Here is an 18,387-nt window from a genome sequence, read left to right on the forward strand (position 1 = left end):
GCGGGGGCAGTCTTAACCACCACCCCCCCCCCCCCCGGTCGAGTTTTTAGAATGGTTACTGCGGTAAAGACCATTAGGACATGTTCGAAAGAGCAGAGTTCACTGGGAGGCAGGAATAAATGGAACCTACATTATTAATTCGATGAATGCTTGCTAACTATTCCAATGTTGTAAGGAAATTTCCTCCATTGAAGCACTATGGATGATCTAGACTATTAGAGAATAGTCAATAGACTTGATTAGAATTACAGGGGTGATTACACACATATATATAGGAGAGAGAGGGGAGCCCAAAGGGCCTAATCAGCCAGAGGTGGCGCATAGGGAGAAGAGATTACAGTTGGCATATAATTAATTCTAACATCCCCCCGCAAGCTGAACGTCGGTAGAACGAACGTTCAGATTGAAGCGAAAGTCGGTGAAGACGGAGGAGGGTAGTCCCTTGGTGAAGACATCAGCGAATTGCGACGTGGTGGGCACATGGAGAACACGAACAGCACCAATGGCCACCCGTTCACGGACAAAGTGAAGGTCGATCTCCACGTGCTTAGTGCGCTGATGTTGAACAGGGTTGGAGGAGAGGTAGACGGCGCTGACGTTGTCGCAGTAGACGAGGGAGACGGTCTTCAGGTGGTGGTGAAGCTCCTGAAGAAGCTGCTGTAGCCACACGACTTCGGCGACTCCGTTGGCGACGGCGCGGTATTCGGCCTCGGCGCTGGACCGAGAGACCGTGGGTTGCCGCTTGGATGACCAAGAGACAAGGCTGCCACCGAGGAAGACAGCATATCCTGAGGTGGAGCGGCGAGTGTCAGGGCAGCCAGCCCAGTCAGCGTCGGTGTACACAATGAGCTGAGTTGGTGCAGAACGGGGTATGATCAAACCATAGTCAACGGTGCCCTGAAGGTACCGAAGAACCCTCTTGGCTGCAACCAGGTGAACTTCCCGGGGGTCATGCATATAAAGGCAGATTTGTTGAACAGCATAGGCAATGTCAGGCCTTGTGAAAGTCAAGTACTGCAGGGCGCCTGCAAGGCTGCGGTAGGCGGTGGGGTCTGCCACGGGAGGACCATTATCTGCAGAGACTTTGGCACAAGTGTCAACTGGAGTGGAGCAAGGTTTGCAGTCACTCATGCCGTGCCGACCAAGGATGTCCAGAATGTATTGCCGCTGAGAAAGAAGGAGAGTGTCCTTGGTGCGCTGAACTGCCACGCCGAGAAAGTGGTGCAGAGGGCCAAGATCCTTCATGGCAAATTCATTCTTCAGAGCCATAATCACACGGTGGAGGAGCTGCTCGGAGGAGGCAGTGAGTACAATGTCGTCCACATAGAGAAGTAAGTAGACCATCTCCGTGCCACGGCAATATATGAACAGAGAGGTGTCTGACTTTGCTTCAGTGAATCCGAGAGACAGTAGGAAGGAGGCAAACCGGCTGTACCACGCACGCGGAGCCTGCTTTAGTCCATAGAGGGATTTGTGGAGTCTGCAGACATGGTCCGGAAAGGCAGAATCAGCAAATCCAGTGGGTTGGGAGCAGTAGACAGTCTCTGACAAGGTACCGTGGAGGAATGCGTTCTTCACATCAAGCTGATGGATGGGCCAATCCCGAGAGTGAGCCAAGGTGAGGACAGTGCGAACAGTAGCGGGCTTCACAACGGGGCTGAATGTCTCATCGTAATCGATGCCGGGACGCTGAGTGAACCCAGCGAGCCTTATACCTGTCCAGGGAGCCATCAGCATGAAACTTGTGTTTGAAAATCCACTTCCCGGTGACCACATTTGCGTTGGCAGGCCGGGGAACAAGTTCCCAAGTGTCATTGTCCAAGAGGGCAGTATGTTCTTCTTCCATGGCCCTGCGCCAGTGAGGATCGGCGAGAGCATCACGGCAGGAGCGCGGAAGGGGAGACAGGGCCTCGGTGTGCATAGCAAGTCGAGGCTGCCGGTACCCAGTCTTCCCGCGGGTTGCCATGCCATGAGTATTGGCAACCGGGGGAATGGGAACAGCTCCGGGCGGAAGAGGAGGATCACTCTTGACATAGCGCGGCGGAGATGGGACCATGCTGGAGCGGCGAGGAGGCGCTCCGGCGGGGGACGCAGGGGCTGTAGCAGGGGCGCGCCGAGTGTAAACGTGGACCACTGGAGGTTTGTCGAAGCGGGCAGTCGAGGGGGGGCCGCCGTGGGCGCCTGCTGCGCCTGAACAGGGGGCGCCGCCGTGGGCGCCTGCTGTGGTGCAGGGGGTACCGCTGTGGGCGCCGGCTGTGCCTGGACAGGGGGCGCCTGCTGTACCCAGACAGGGGACGCCGGGGGTGCCTGAACCGGGGACGCCGTGGGCGCCGGTGCAGGGCGCGAGGTGGCCGGCGAGGCCTGCGGGGGCACGACGACACCCGATGGCCGGGGCGCCGTGAAGCCAGGAGGGGCCGGCCTAGGCACTGAGGTGCCCAAACCCGGCACAGGACCTGCAGGAGAGAAAGTAGCTGGCAGAGGGTCGTCAGCAGTTAGAAAATCCAGCTCGTGAGTAGGTGGCGAGGGCCAACGGAGGCTGAAAGGGAACGTTGTTTCATCGAAGACAACGTGGCGGGATATGATGACCCGGTTGGAGGTGAGGTCGAGGCACCTGTAGCCCTTGTGATCAGGGGAGTACCCCAGAAACACGCACAGCGAGGAGCGGGGGGCAAGTTTGTGGGGTGTGGTGGCGGTGAGGTTGGGGTAGCAGGAGCACTCGAAGGCCCGGAGATCATGGTAAGAAGGGAGAGTGCCATAGAGGGCGAAGAATGGGGTGCTCATGTTGAGAGTTTTGGTGGGGAGGCGGTTGATGAGGTGGGTGGCGGTGGCGAGAGCATCGGCCCAGTAGGATGGGGGCATAGATGCCTGGAAGAGTAGTGTGCGAGTGATGTTGTTGGCGGTGCGAAGCATGCGCTCGGCCTTGCCATTCTGTTGCGAGGTGTAGGGGCAGGACATGCGGAGAGATACACCTTTGGCAAGAAAGAAGGCGCGAGACGCAGAGTTGTCAAACTCACAGCCATTGTCACATTGCACAGATTTGATGGTGCGTCCGAACTGGGTGAGCACGTAGGCGAAAAAATTGGAAAGAGTAGTGAAAGTATCAGACTTTAGCTTGAGGGGAAAAGTCCAAATAAAATGCGAGCAATCATCAATAAGGACAAGATAATATTTGAAGCCGGATACACTAACAACCGGTGACGTCCACAAGTCACAATGGATCAAGTCAAAATTATTGGATGCTCTAGACAAAGAAGTAGAAAAAGGCAAGCGAACATGGCGCCCGAGCTGACAAGCATGACATAAGGAGCCATCGCCAGGTGTGCTGCAGATAATGGAGGACGACTTGGCGAGGTGCTGGAGGGTAGATGACCCGGGGTGACCGAGACGGCGGTGCCAAGTAGTCGATGAAGGAGTGGCCACGAGAGCGCAGGAACCGGAGGGTGACGATGGGAGCTGTAAGGTGTAGAGGGGTCCCGAGCTGTCACAGCGAAGGAGGAGGTTCCTGGTACGAAGATCCTTTACAGAGACACCAAGTGGGTCAAACTCGACAGAAACAAGATTATCAGAAGTAAATTGTCGGACAGATAAAAGGTTTTTGATGATGTCAAGAGCAACAAGAACGTTGTTGAGGCAGAACGGGCCAGGGAGGGTTGAGTAGCCGGAGCCCACAACCGGAAGAGTGGCACCGTTTCCAACAACGATGGAGGAGGGAAAGGAAGAGGTAGGGGACATGGTGACCATACCAGGGTTCGCAGCAATGTGCGAGGAGGCGCCCGAGTCGATGACCCACTCCGAAGAGCTCGGTGGTGGGGTGAGGGACACGGTGCTGAAGGCGTTGGCGAGGTTCTCCGGGTTCCAGGGTGCCCAGGCCGGAGGAGGCGCCTGAGGGGGCGCTGCGTACGCCTGAGGAGGCGCAGCGTAGTACGCCCCAGGAGCCGGAGGGTAGAAGGTCGGTGGCACACCAGCTGCCATGGCTTGATGGGGCGCGCCGACGCGAGGAGAGGGGCCACGGGGACCGCCAGGGGTGGAGCCGGGCCACATATGGATGGACCCGGTCCACGGGTTGAGCAAGGAGGGCCACTGAGCAGTGCCCTGCGTGCTGCCCGTCGAAGCAGGGGTCGAGCCGGAGCCGCTGAAGCTGCCCTGACCGTGTCGGCCGCGGCGGCGTCGGCCGCGGTAGTTGGCAGGCCCCCCCCCCCCGTTCGCCCCGGCCGGCTGAGTAGGGCGCGGGAGGACAGGGGCAGACGCCTGCGGAGGGGCGGTAGGCTTCGAGGCGACGAGGGCCGAGGAAGGCGCCGATGGAGGAGTCATGTTCAGCTCGGCCAGGCGCAGGTCAGCACGGACGTCGGTGAACGACGGGAATGGCTTCTGGCGGGTGACGAGCTGAGCCATGAACTGGAAGCGCTCGTTCAGTCCACGCAGCACGTTCATGACGAGTGTGCGGTCCTGAACTGGCTCACCAAGATCAGCAAGCGCGTCGGCCATGCCCTTCAGCTTGCGGCAGTAGTCATCGATGGAGAGGGCGCCCTGAGAGAGAGTGCGGAACTCGGCGTCGAGAAGCATGGCGCGGGACTCACGATTGTTCAGGAACTGCTGCTCGATTCCGAGCCATGCTGCCCGAGCAGTGAGGCCGTCGCGCTCGTGGACGACGTCCAAGAGATCGGCGGAGACGGTGTTGTAGAGCCAGGAGAGAACGACGCAGTCCACGCGCGCCCACGCCGGATCGTAGAGGTGGGAGGCGTCGCTGAGGACGTGATCCTTCAAGGCGAAACGACCGAGGATGAGGAGCACGTAGCCACGCCACTTGGAGTAGTTGGAGGAGTTGAGGTCAAGAACGATGGGAATGAGGTTCTTGATGTTTTGGATGGCGGCGGCTTGGCTGTGGAGGTGAGCGACGGCAGCAGCCTCGGTGGTGAAGGAGCGGACGTCGTCGTCGTCGTGCGGGTCCTCCTCGTCGCGGGCGGACTCGGCGCGGAGGCGGTCCCGGAGGGCTGCGGCCTGCTGTTCGAGGAGGTCCGCCTGCGCGCGCTCCTTGTGGAGGGCCTCGACGGCGGCGCGGACGCGGTCCTGGGCCGCGGCGGCGGACTTGAGGAGGTCGGCCTCCGCCTGGAGTTCTTGGCTGCGCTTCGCGTTGGAGGAGCGGAGGGAGGAAGCTTCGTCTTCGAGCTTCTGGGCGGCGGCGGCGGCTTCATCGCGCAACTTAGCCGCGGCGGCCGCGGCGGATGCGCCCGAGCTCGAGACGCCGGAGGCCATGGGCGCAGCAGCCGGGACGGCGCGCGCGGGATTGGAGGAGGCGGGCGCTGCGGCCGAAGCGGCGCGCGCGGGATTGGAGGGCGCGGCACGAGGCGAGCGCCGATAGGAGCGGAAGCAGAGGAACGAATCTAGTCTGATACCATATTAGAGAATAGTCAATAGACTTGATTAGAATTACAGGGGTGATTACACACATATATATAGGAGAGAGAGGGGAGCCCAAAGGGCCTAATCAGCCAGAGGTGGCGCATAGGGAGAAGAGATTACAGTTGGCATATAATTAATTCTAACATAGACAACTAATCAGTTCTTCAATAAGATATATGAATATCAAATGCTTTAATAGTGCCCAAACTGCAAAGCTTATCATGTATTAATTAAAGTAGAAGCACATGTATTAAAGTAGAAGCATAATATGTAGGCAGCGTGTGCTTTTGTCACTCTTCAGGATGAGGCCTTGCTAATCAATATATGAGAGCACAGTTTCAAAAAGGATACAAATAACATACATGGGGTTTGCAATTAATATTTATCAGGAATTTTGCCATTCTATCATGTCAAATAGAAGGATATAGTGAGAGATGCAATTCTTACATCTCCTGAATGAATTATTCTTTCACATTTTATCTGCTCAGCCCACTTCCTGTGATCCGCCACATCATCACTGAATAGTGGTAATTAATGAGATCCCTTGAGTTTCCAATAGCAGATGAAAACTACATGAAGAAAGAACACAATAGTGTATGGTTGAGGTCCAAACATACATGTGGGTCAAAAACATGTAGCGCACTCCACCAAGCTTTTCAATATTGTTGGCCAGCTTAGGAGTATACCTTGGGCTAAAAGAAAATAAAAGATATATATTAAAGCATCTGTATGACTGTATCGTAGAATTCTGCTTCTGAAGTACATAATCATCAAAGGGAAATTAAAATCATAAAACTATGTGCTCAAGGTGAACTCTGCCAGGAACATAGCCCTTTTTGAGTCTAATAAAAGGCTTGTGCAACTTTCATCTTTTCTTTATAGTCTACTCAGATCATCAAACATCGATCTTGTAGGCAATGACACAGTATGCAAGGTGAACCTTTGGCTACCAATTTGTACAAAAACGTATTATTTCAAATAGAAGAGTTATATATTATGAAATTACTTTTTACTGATGGATATAGGAGCATCAACCTTACATCCAGAAACTATTTGATTTGGATTCCTAGCTACTGGCTGGAGACCCATCTAGTACCTGTCAATCAGTATGTTTCCTTGTGGATGAATTACCAGGTAAGATGTTGCCCCATATGAGTCTTCAGAATTGTACCCACAGAGATAAACGCCCTGAACATTAAATGTTGGTGATGTGATTGCATAGTATACCAGACTGAAGATTTTCATAAATATTGGCTGATAGCTGTACTGTAACTACATCTTAGATTCTTATAATACATATATAGACAAAAGGAAGAAGATTCGGACTGAGAAAGGGCACAAGGAAAAGGAAACAGTGAAACATGCATACTGGGAGTAGTTTGTCGTCGATTGGTAGAGGAAACATGTTTTGCACTTGAAGGATGTCTTTTGGAGGTTTCTCTGTGTGAATTGAGGATGTTGGACAGGAGAGCAGCGCCTGGAAATCACACAAAAAATTTTAACTTTGTGAACGATAGTAGTGTTGCAGCTGCAATATAGCATATATCGCAAAGCATTCAGAGTTGAGAGTTCAGTAACAACAACAAAAAAAGAAAGCATTCAGAGTTGGCCCAGCCGCCGCAGTACACAAGCTACATACAGGCAGCTAGGATATATGGGGGGAGCAGAGAGACGCACACACACCTGCAGGGCCTTGGTCCTCTCCTCCTCGGAGCTGGGCTGCGCCGCTACGGCGGCCTTGCCATCCACCCTCTTGAACACCTCCTGCATACATGCCGGCACGCCTCACGCCATGAATGATGGTTAGCCAAGCGAGCGATTGAAGGATTTGGATGGGAGGAAGCTGCATGCGTACCGGCGCCATCCATCGGCAGGTCTGGCAGTCGATGCAGCGGTGATCTGCATGCACGCGCGGCCGATGAGTGAAAAGGCAACACCGCGCATCAGTCAGGCAAAGCTCTTGTTGTTGGAGGAAAAGAAAGAAGCTGTATCTTGCTCTGCTCATTGCTCACCGACGAAGAAGTCGCCGGCCACGTTCTGCGGCCGTCGCCGGCGGTCCAGCGCCGCAGGGGAGGCGGCGGCGCGAAACGGCAGGATACATCTTCGGGGACGCGGCGGCGCGGTGGGCGTGGAGAAGTAGGAGTGCACGGCGGCGCCAAGGCTCATCAGCGCCATGTGTGTGTCGAGTGTGTGCGTGAGAGAGAGAGAGGGGTGCGTGGATTGAAGTGAAGAAGTCGGAGTTCTCTTGCTGTGGACTGTGGTCAAAATTGCACAGGAGAGTGAGACACAGGGTGCGTATCGACTAGTTTTTTTTTTTATCTCAGTCCACGTGTACTAGTGTGGATTAGAGTGAAAAAAAACTAATTTTTACTTCCAACTCACTTCAACATACATGGATTAATTTGAGTACAAGTGCATCCAAACAAGTCCTCACAAGTTTATAGTAGTCACTGCATGACAAGCGAGACTTGGTGCGCAAGCACAAAGACATAGCTAGTCCAAAAAAAAAAAAAAAAACGCTACACAGCGTCATCATCCTACAGCCACAATCATGCATGAACATGTACAGTTGATCTTAAGAGCATGCCTGATCTGGCATCTTATTACATTCATCTTGAAAGGGTTGTGCCTCTGATTGTGAAGCAATCGTGGCCCTCACATTGCCTAATTTTCAGTGTCCAGAGCAGACTACACACACACACACACACACACAGGACGTCAGCTCTGCTCCCTCGGAGCAAGAAAGTCCAACAGGACCTACAAACGAGGGAATTGGCTATACACAAGAAACACTATCGTGTGATGGATTCTAAAAGGCATTGCAAATTCTCATAAGGTACTTCGCGTGCATTCCAGACTGCCTACACTCATCTGGTTTCAAGATACGGATACCGGTCGGGCACTTTTAGATTTGACTCAGAGCCATTTGACGATGCGTAGGGGTTAGTTAGATCTGCCAGTTTCAGGTTCTGATGGGGATGATGAATTGCCTGCCCTTTATGCAGTGTGACAATTACATTTTCATCAAGTGCAACAGTTTGGGAAAATTCCATCATGCCATATTCCTTCCATTCTAGCTAGGGGAACCTCCAGGTTTTGGTATGGACATCGTCCCATAGATAGATAGATAATGAGAACAGGGAAGAATCCAGTTACTGTGCTTCAGTGATGATAGAACTGGAACCTCAAGAGCCTTCACCTGGCCCTATTGATGATTCAGTTGCAGCAAACACAGAGAACTACCAAGTCTTATTAGGGTCCCATAAACCCACCACAGTTGGCATTGAGGACATGTTTCTGATGGCCAGCGTACCGCACCACCTGATACTCCAAGAGAGGATTTCTGTGGCCTATGGTGTTCAGTTTTGTACCTTAACTGAGAGTTTTGGGGATTATGTTAATTGAGTTGAGGACTTATGTTTCTCATTACTATTGAGGTTGGAGCGGCATTTTTTTTTTGGATTCTGTGTTGAGAGCCATAAGCCTGTAACTTGACGGAGAGAGCAGTTTTCTTAACTGGTATCATCAAGAAGACACAATTATACGCAGTAATTAAGTCCCCATTGCATGTTCTGTCTGCAATTTGTTCTCTTTTTTTTTCTAGCTCTGCTGATGAGGTGATGTGAAGTAGGGGCGTTCATTTGTGTTGTATTTGTAAAACACATCATCTTATAACAAATCTTAGGATCTTGCAAATTTTCTGAAATAAGCTGAGAAACATTCAGTGGGCCAAGTTACATGTGTTAGTTGATCTCCACCGATAGCCTATTGGGCCCTTATCTCTGCTCCCTGATCGGGGGAGCCCAACCCTAATCCGGTTGGTGGGCCCCTGTCGCACAGCACACATAAAAAGAAAGGTGGGGGTGAGGGCTCGGATAACGAGGTTCGACTGGAGCCGCCACCCACCTACAGAGAAACCCTAATCCGATCCTAAAGAGTGCTGCCAGCGACGGGATGAGCCGGCCACCACCGCCGTCGTTCCCCTGCAGGCCTACACTGGACCGCCGTCTCGCCACCGAGCCGGAGCTGCCCCTACACCGGCTCTGGTACCATTGTTAGGATCGATATGGTGTACCTCTCCGTGTAACCCGTAGATCGAGTAAGCATCCTCGTCTTCCCGGTAGCTGCACCTCAGAGGGTAGACGCTGGTGTAGGGGCAGCTCCGGCTCGGTGGCGAGACGGCGGTCCAGTGTAGGCCTGCAGGGGAACGACGACGGTGGTGGTCGGCTCATCCCGTCGCTGGCAGCACTCTTTAGGATCGGATTAGGGTTTCTCTGTAGGTGGGTGGCGGCTCCAGTCGAACCTCGTTATCCGAGCCCGCCCAACGAGGTTCGACTGGAGCCGCCACCCACCTACAGAGAAACCCTAATCCGATCCTAAAGAGTGCTGCCAGCGACGGGATGAGCCGGCCACCACCGCCGTCATTCCCCTGCAGGCCTACACTGGACCGCCGTCTCGCCACCGAGCCGGAGCTGCCCCTACACCGGCGTCTACCCTCTGAGGTGCAGCTACCGGGAAGACGAGGATGCTTACTCGATCTACGGGTTACACAGAGAGGTACACCATATCGATCCTAACAATGGTACCAGAGCCGGTTGCCTCTGTGTAATCCTAACCCTAACCGGGTAAAAGCAAAGAAAAGGGACTGGGGTGGCGGAAGTCACTGTCTACCGGTCGCCACCGCCACCACGCGGGAAAAGTGCCGCACTGACACGGCAAGAAAGAACAGATCTGTGTTTGGATCAGAGAAGAAGTAAAGAAAGGGGAAAAGGATCTCAAGAACCCTAACCCTAACCAGCGCAGAAAGCTCGGGGAAGAAGAAGAGAAAAGAACCGAACGAGTTCACAAACCCTAAACGAGTAAAAGCCTTCAACGGGGAAGAGAAACAGTACCTAGAAAGTATCCCCATCTCGATCTTGAATCCAAAAGAGAAAAGTAATCAAAGAAAAGAAAAATCCAAAGAAAAGAACAAAGAAAAGGGGTCGGCCCTAACCCTAGATCTCGATTTCGGATGAACAATGAAACGGAAAGAGAGAAGATCAATTCAAATCGAAAAGAACAAGGGGAAGAAGGGAAGGGCTGCCGCCTCGCCGGCGTATGAAGATGAACAGTGAAACCCCATCCCAAACCCTAACCCTAAATCATGACCCCATCCCCAAATCGGGTTAATCCCAGAAGGAAGAAAGGAAAACAGAAAAGAAAGAAGAACAGGGGTCGACACACGAACCCTAACCCTAGATCCATTCGGATGAACTCCGAAAAGAAAAGAAAGATCACAAAAAAAACAGATCCAAATCAGAGAAGGGGAAAAGGGGAAGAGAACGACCTCGCCGTGCACCGGGCGAACCGTTTCGCCGGTGAGGGAGAAGAAGACGAGCCGGGGAGCTGGCTCTCCAGGCTCGGCCAAGGGGGCGCCGCGGCCAGGCCGCTCGACGGCGGTGTTCTCACCCGTCGGGGAGCACGCGCGCCGGCGAGGGGGCCGGCGACGGCGCCATGCCTTGCTCCACCGTCCGCTCGCTCGCCGTCTCGGCTGCTGTCCTTGCGCTGAGAAAGAACGGCGCGAGAGAAAGAAAGAGAGAGAGCGAAGAGAGAGAGAACAGAGGATCAAATGAACTAGGGTTTCGGGCACCGGCCGCGGCATCGGTTTTTATACCGCCCGAAACGAGCGCGCGGCCGTCGGATCAAAATCAATGGCTGAGATAGAGCAGGCCAGTTTCGGCCCAGGCGGGGCGCGCGGTCGAGCGGGTTTGCCGGCCCAGGCCCAGGTTGCGGCCTGGGCGCGGGGAGGCGCGGCACGCGTGGCTTCTGGGCCAAATTTTTTGCGCTGGGCCGCGCTGAGCGAATGGTTTTGGGCCGAAGGAACAGTACAAAAAATGAATCAGTTTCGTTTTTTCAGTAAATATTTTATTTCCTGGAAAATGAATAAATGGCTCAAAAGAAAAATAGAAAAGTAAATTTTACCTGTGGGTAAAATTCAAGAAATTGAGTATACGTTTTCCGCTGCTAAAGAAAAGGTATATTCTCCAGTGATTTTGAACCGACGTGATATTTAACTGGAGAAAAGGAAAGTTTTTCCAGTAAATGTTTATTTCCTGAAAATTGATTAATGGATTAAAGAAAATAAAAAAAAAACAATTTTCCCTGTGGGTAAAATTCAAGGAAAAGAGAATTTTTCCACAACCAAAGTAAAGTTGTTGATTCTCTAGTTATTTTGAACCAATGTGGTATTTAATTGGAGAAAAATAGATTTTTTCTGATGCTAAAGAAAATATTGATTCTCTAGTTATTTTGAACCAATGTGGTATTTAATTAGAGAAAAAGAGATTTGACATGATTATGATATTGTTATTTTCTGACCAACGTTGTTAATAACAATATCATAATTTTAATAATTTATGCATTAATTCTACTTCTGCCCAACGGTGATGTAGAATTAGTGTATAAGAAGAGTTGTAAATTTTAATGATTTATGCATTAATTCTACTTCTGCCCAACGGTGATGTAGAATTAGTGTGTAAGAACAATTGTGAAAGTTAATGATTTATGCATTAATTCTATTTGTGCCCAACGGTGATGTAGAATTAGTGTATAAGAATAATTATATGTTTTGATTTTGACCAACGTTGGAATCAAGGCATTCAAATGGTGTTATTTTATGTTAAGAAAAGTTTTGACCTGGTTTTCATCTTGTCTAAGGTGGACTGGGTAGTTACCTCACCGTGTTCCACTGAGGTTGTGGCACCGGTAAGGAAGATAAAAGAGAATGATGCCACTTGGGCAACTAAAGAGAGAGATTTTGAATCCCAAAAGATATCCTATGACTCCTTGGGCATAGGAAATGAATCACTACCAACAAGAAAAAGTTTGGCTATGATAAAGAACATGATTGAGCTTGCAATTATGGGCTCAATCTCAGAGTGTGACACGGTCACCGAGTACCTCGATAGAATAAAGAGTCAGTTCACTGACACTTTAAAGAAATATGCTACTCAGCTGATAAAATAGCTGGTGACAGAGTGTTACTCTGGAAATGGTGGCATAAGAGAGCTCACGATGCGTTATCGAAATTATGGCACTATCGTTCAGGCCATATTTCGAGGGGGAGAATGGAAAGACAAGTTAAGAATGATATTCTTCCTCCATTAGAGCTCTCAGTTTTAGAACAACGCAGAGAATGCATAAAAGGAAAGTATGTAAAAAGAATTAAGAAAAGATGACAAACGAAGCGTAGGAATTCTATAGATTATTCACACAGACATCTGTGGTCAACTTTTCTATAAAGAGTGTGGATGGTTATGATCCGTTCATAACATTCACAGATGATTACTCTCATTATGGCTATATTTATCCAATCAAAGAAAGAAAAGATGTATTGGATAAATTTAAGATATTAAAGATTAAGATAATCAGGTCTGACCGTGGGGGAGTACTACGGTCGGCATACCCTAAAAGAATGGCAAAGTAGCCCAGTATTCTACACCGGGCGAACCTCAGCAGAATAGAGTAGCTAAAAGAATCAATCGCACCCTGATGGATATGGTGGGCAGTATGATAAGTTACTCCACCTTATAGTTGAGCCTGTGAATGGAGGCGTTAAAACTGTCACTCGTATTCTCAATAGCGTATCAAGAAAGTCGGTGCCCAAAACACCGTATGAGTTGTGGACAGAAAGAGTACCCTCGCTAAACCACTTCCATGAATGTGGGGAGCCCTGCTGAGGCTAAAGTGTTTAACCTAAACATTGGAAAGTTATATCCCAAAACAGTAAGTTGCCATTTGTTTGGCTACACAGAAAAGTCAAAAGGTTTTCATTTTCTACTGTCCAGAGAGACATACAAAGTTAGTGGAAACGAGACACGCTGTCTTCCTAGAGGATGAATTGATGAGGGGGAGCATGGTAGCTCGAGAAATTGACCTTGAAGTGAAGCGGGTGTATGCACCCACTCCAATGATTCATAAGCCAATTTTCTCACTACCTGCTGTCGCTGCACCGACAGTGCTAGATACTGTGGTGCCAGCAGTTGTTGTTATCCCACCTGTGGCAACAATGAATGACGATGAGGAACCTGTTCTTCAGGATTCTATAGAACCTATTGCCACACATGAGGAGGAGCAACAACAGCCTCAAATAAAAGATGTGCTAAATGTAAAGGCCCCTAGTAGGTCTCAAAGAGTTAGAAAATCAGCTATTTCTGCTGATTATGAAGTGTATAACACTAATAAATTTAAATGGAGGATGATCTCACCTTATTTGAAGAAGTCATGAGAAGTGATCATTCATCAAAGTGACTTGAGGCCATGGAAGATGAAATGAAATCGATGAATGCCAATAGAGTTTGGGACTTGAAAATAATTCCTAAAGGAGCCAATACAGTAGGCTGTAAATGGGTCTACGGAACAAAACTTGACTCTCAAGAGAATATAGAAACATATAAAGCGTGACTTGTGGCAAAAAGCTTTATGCAAAGAGAAGGGATTGATTACAATGAGACATTTTTTCCAGTCTCATATAAGGATTCCTTCAGAATCATAATGGCATTAGTGGCACATTACGATTTAGAATTACATCAGATGGATGTAAAGACGGCATTTCTCAGCGGAGACTTGGAGGAAAATGTTTACATGGCATAACCGAAAGATTTTGTCATGGAAGGAAAAGAATGAATGGGATGCCGCCTAAAGAAATCCATTTATAGATTAAAGCAAGCTTCAAAGACGGTGGTACTTGAAGTTTGATCAGTCAATAAAGAATTTTGGGTTTTAAAGAGAAGGTAGAGGATAATTGTGTCAATACAAAGTTTAAAGAATGAGAAGTTTATCTTCCTTGTCCTGTGTGTAGATGATATCTTACTTGCTAGTAGTGATGTCAGTCTACTACTGGAGACAAAGAAATTTGATATGAAAGATCTTGACGAAGCCTCGTTCGTTCTAGGGATCGAGATTCACCGAGATAGAAGAAAAAGGGTATAAGGACTGTCACTAAAGGCATACATGAAAAGATCTTAAAGAAATTCAGTATGCACAAATGTAGTCCCTCATCTGCTCCTATAGTCAAGGGCGACAGATATAGGGATTTTCAATGCCCTAGGAACCAATATGAGCTTAATCGATAAAGTAAAAGTGGTTCCATATGCTTCAGCTGTCGGAAGCTTGCAACATGCTCAAGTATGTACGCGCCCTGACTTGGCATTTGTTACCGGGTTTTACTTGGCAGATTCCAGAGCAATTCTGGAATAGAACACTAAAATTAGTAAAGAAAGTCTTGCATTATTTGCAAGGAACGAAAGGCCTCATGATGACATATAGAAGATCTGATATTCAGATTCTGATTATGCGAGAGTGAATGTATATCCAGACGTGGATTTTCTATTATCTCACAAAGGGGAGCTATTTCATGGAAAAGCTCAAAGCAAACTGTCACTACATCGTCCACAATGTATGACAGTTTGTAGCGTGTTATGAGGCAACGGGCAGGTGAACTAACTAACGAAGTTCATACCCGGTTTGAAGGTGGTTGACGACATCTATAGACCACTAAAGTAATACTGCGATTATAATCTGGCAGTACAGGATGCTCACAACATAAGTCAAGTGGTGCTGCCAAACACATTGACATAGAGTATTATGTTGTGAAAGATAAAGTCCGGGATCAAGTCATAAGTCTTGAGCATATAAGAACAGAAAGGATGCTCGCGGATCCGCTTACAAAAGGCTTACCACCCAACATGTTCAGAGGACATGGTGTTCAGAGAATATGTAGCTAGCTTGGGTTTAAGGGAAAGCCTAAAATATTCCTGGATAAAGGAAGGCCCAAAGATAAGTATCTATTTCAGAACAGAGTAGTGAGTTGTAGCTGTTAAGTCTATCGGCAATGGACCGTGACGATGAGACATGCTCTATGAGCTAATCTGTAATGGAATGAACAAAAGCAAATGATATGAAAGTGAAAGATGGAATGAGATCAAGGGGGGAGAATGTTAGTTGATCTCCACCAATAGGCCCAACGGCCTATTGGGCCCTTATCTCTGCTCCCTGATCGGGGGAGTCCAACCCTAATCCGGTTGGTGGGCTCCTGTCGCACAGCACACATAAAAGAAAGGTGGGGGTGAGGGATCGGATAACGAGGTTCGACTGGAGCCGCCACCCACCTACAGAGAAACCCTAATCCGATCCTAAAGAGTGCTGCCAGCGACGGGATGAGCCGGCCACCACCGCCGTCATTCCCCTGCAGGCCTACACTGGACCGTCGTCTCGCCACCGAGCCGGAGCTGCCCCTACACCGACGTCTACCCTCTGAGGCGCAGCTACCGGGAAGACGAGGATGCTTACTCGATCTACGGGTTACACAGAGAGGTACACCATATCGATCCTAACAACATGTGCTTGGTGTGCAGCACTAGGTACAGTCTGCAGCTGTATTATAAACATACGAAAGCATTGCATTCTCTGGTAACAAATGCTCATTCAAGACCCGAGCATCATGAACATTATTCTCTGGAAACAGTAGCATCAACATTCGGCCTCCTGGAATCCTTATTTATGAGCACTGACTGAAGTAAGATGCTCCTAGGCTCCTAGTTTGTGTAGTTAGCTATGAGGGTCTCCATGGCTGCATTCTTGGCTTGTACATCTTTGTACTTGATTCGGTAGCCATGTCCTGTGAACAACTCAATTCCAGCACACAAGTTAATATAAAAAACAAATGGATAAACAGCATAACATGGATAAAACTAATACTTATGAAGTAGAAATGGGTTAGAAATCAAATTGATTTTTTTTCTACTTATATTCCATCTCAGGGATATATTTGAAGGAGTCCGTACCAGGTAAAAGCCACTCGAATTCTACCTCCAATAGTTTCCTGATGCTTTCCAGCTGAAGGCTCACTGCAAGTTTGTTGTACAATAGACAGGCATGATAATCAGATTTCCATGCGAATGGTTAGATATGAAGACAGGCAGGAAGGTATCAAACGCTTCTACCTGGTTGCCTGTTGTACATCAGAAAGAGAATCAGATCATCTGATTCTTCTGACTTTGCAACATGGTCTCCAGTGAACAGCACCTTTAGCGATTTGTAATACAAGCAGACCGAGCCCTAGAAAAATGTTTGTCTTGATTATCAAACTAGACGCATTGAAGATAAGGAGCAAGGTGCTAAATCTGTGTTGCTAAAAATTGATTGTTACCGATTGCGTTTGGATTCAAGTCTATTAAGTTGAATTTCTTACTGGGGTATGGCCTGGGGTATAGATAAGTTCAAAATCTGTTCCGATGTTCCATGGCCCATTTCCTTCAAGTTTCCACTCAACATCTGCAGTAGCCTCTGCCATCTGCATCAGAATGGTTAAGACGGCAAAGACTATCAGATCAGGACATGTTCGAAAGAGCAGAGTTCACTGGGAGGCAGGAATAAATGGAACCTACATTACCAATGCGATGAATGCTTGCTAACTATTCCAATCACTAATCAGTTCTTCAGTAAGTTTATTTCTTTTGGAATTTTCCTCCATTTGAAGCATTATGGATAATCTAAATCACTAATCAGTTCTTCAGTAAGATATATGAATATTAAATGCTTTAGTAGTATACCCAAACTGCAATGCTAAGATATATGAATATCAAATGCTTTAGTAGTGCCCAAACAGCAATGCTTATCTTGTACTCATTAAAGTAGAAGCATATGTATTAAAGTAGAAGCCTATTACGTAGGCAGCAATGTTAAGATGAGGCCTTGTTAACCAATATCTGATTGAAGATTATCAAAAAGGACATAAATAATGTTCATGGGGGTTTGCAGTTAAGATTTATCAGGAATTTGCCATTCTATCATGTCAAATAGAAGGATATTAGCGAGAGATGCAATTCTTACATCTTCTGAATGAATTATTCTTTCACATTTTAGCCGCTCAGCCCACTTCCTGTGATCCGCCACATCATCACTGTATGGTGGTAATTAGTGAGATCTCTTTAATTTCTAACAGAAGGTGACAAGTACATGAAGAAGTAACACAATTGTGAAGTCCAAACATACATGTGGGTCAAAAACATGTAGCGCGCTCCACCAAGCTTTTCAATATTGTTCGCCAGTTTTTGAGTATACCTTGGGCTAAAAGAAAATAAAAGATATATATTAAAGCATCTGAATCACATAATTCTGTTTCCGAATTGCATAATCACCAATCAGAAATTGAAAGGGCTATACATTATGGAATTACTTTCACTGATGGATATAGTAGCATCAGTCTTACGATTGAGAATCTAGTATTTAATCTGGATTCCTAGCTATTGGCTGGAGACCCATGTAGTACCTGTCAATCAGTATGTTTCCTTGTGGGTGAATTACCAGGTACGATGTTGCCCCAAATGAGTCTTGAGAATTGTATCCGCAGAGATAAACGCCCTGAACATTACATGTTGGTGATGTGATTGCATAGCTAGTATACCAGACTGAAGATTTCATAAACATTGTCAAATAGCGGTACTCTAACTACATCTTATATTCTTAATACATATATAGAAAAAAAAAGATGAGGATTTGCACCATGCAATAAGAAAAAGGAAACTGTGGAAAACATGCATACTGGGAGTAGTTTGTCGTCGATTGGTAGAGGAAACATGTTTTGCACTTGGAGGATATCTTTTGGAGGTTTCTCTGTGTGAATTGAGGATGTTGGACAGGAGAGCAGCGCCTGGACATCACACAAAAATGAAACTTTGTGAAAGATAGTGGTGTTGCAGCTGCAGTATAACAAGCCTTCAGAGAGTTGGCCCAGCAGGTAGTAGGATATATGGGGTGAGAGAGAGACCTGCAGGGCCTTGGTCCTCTCCTCCTCGGAGCTGGGCTGCGCCGCTACGGCGGCCTTACCATCCACCCTCTTGAACACCTCCTGCATACATGCCGATGCCGGCACGCCGCACGCCATGAATGATGGTTAGCGAAGCGAGCGATTGAAGGTGAAGGATGGGAGAAAGCTGTGCCTGCGTA

The 18,387-nt window shown here is 48.4% G+C and overlaps 2 protein-coding genes across 2 annotated transcripts; both read right to left on the reverse strand.

Moving 5' to 3' along the window:
• Positions 1–5,854: 5,854 nt before the first annotated feature.
• On the reverse strand, positions 5,855–7,691 carry LOC136478462 (uncharacterized). Its single transcript, XM_066476923.1, has 6 exons — positions 7,413–7,691; positions 7,256–7,299; positions 7,084–7,164; positions 6,770–6,877; positions 6,018–6,092; positions 5,855–5,917 (listed from the first exon to the last, which is right to left on the reverse strand). Exons 1-5 carry the CDS (start codon positions 7,573–7,575, stop codon positions 6,075–6,077), a joined length of 414 nt encoding a protein of 137 aa, XP_066333020.1. The 5' UTR covers positions 7,576–7,691; the 3' UTR covers positions 5,855–5,917; positions 6,018–6,074.
• An 8,090-nt stretch (positions 7,692–15,781) lies between these two features.
• LOC136478461 (uncharacterized) lies at positions 15,782–18,379 on the reverse strand. Its single transcript, XM_066476922.1, has 9 exons — positions 18,209–18,379; positions 17,984–18,091; positions 17,711–17,802; positions 17,434–17,508; positions 17,272–17,341; positions 16,631–16,732; positions 16,383–16,497; positions 16,224–16,286; positions 15,782–16,057 (listed from the first exon to the last, which is right to left on the reverse strand). The coding sequence occupies exons 1-9, from the start codon at positions 18,323–18,325 to the stop codon at positions 15,975–15,977; spliced, it is 825 nt and encodes a 274-aa protein (XP_066333019.1). The 5' UTR covers positions 18,326–18,379; the 3' UTR covers positions 15,782–15,974.
• Between the last annotated feature and the right edge of the window lie 8 nt (positions 18,380–18,387).

This window comes from Miscanthus floridulus, chromosome 8 (genome assembly GCF_019320115.1).
Source record: "Miscanthus floridulus cultivar M001 chromosome 8, ASM1932011v1, whole genome shotgun sequence".
Taxonomy (NCBI): Eukaryota; Viridiplantae; Streptophyta; class Magnoliopsida; order Poales; family Poaceae; genus Miscanthus; species Miscanthus floridulus.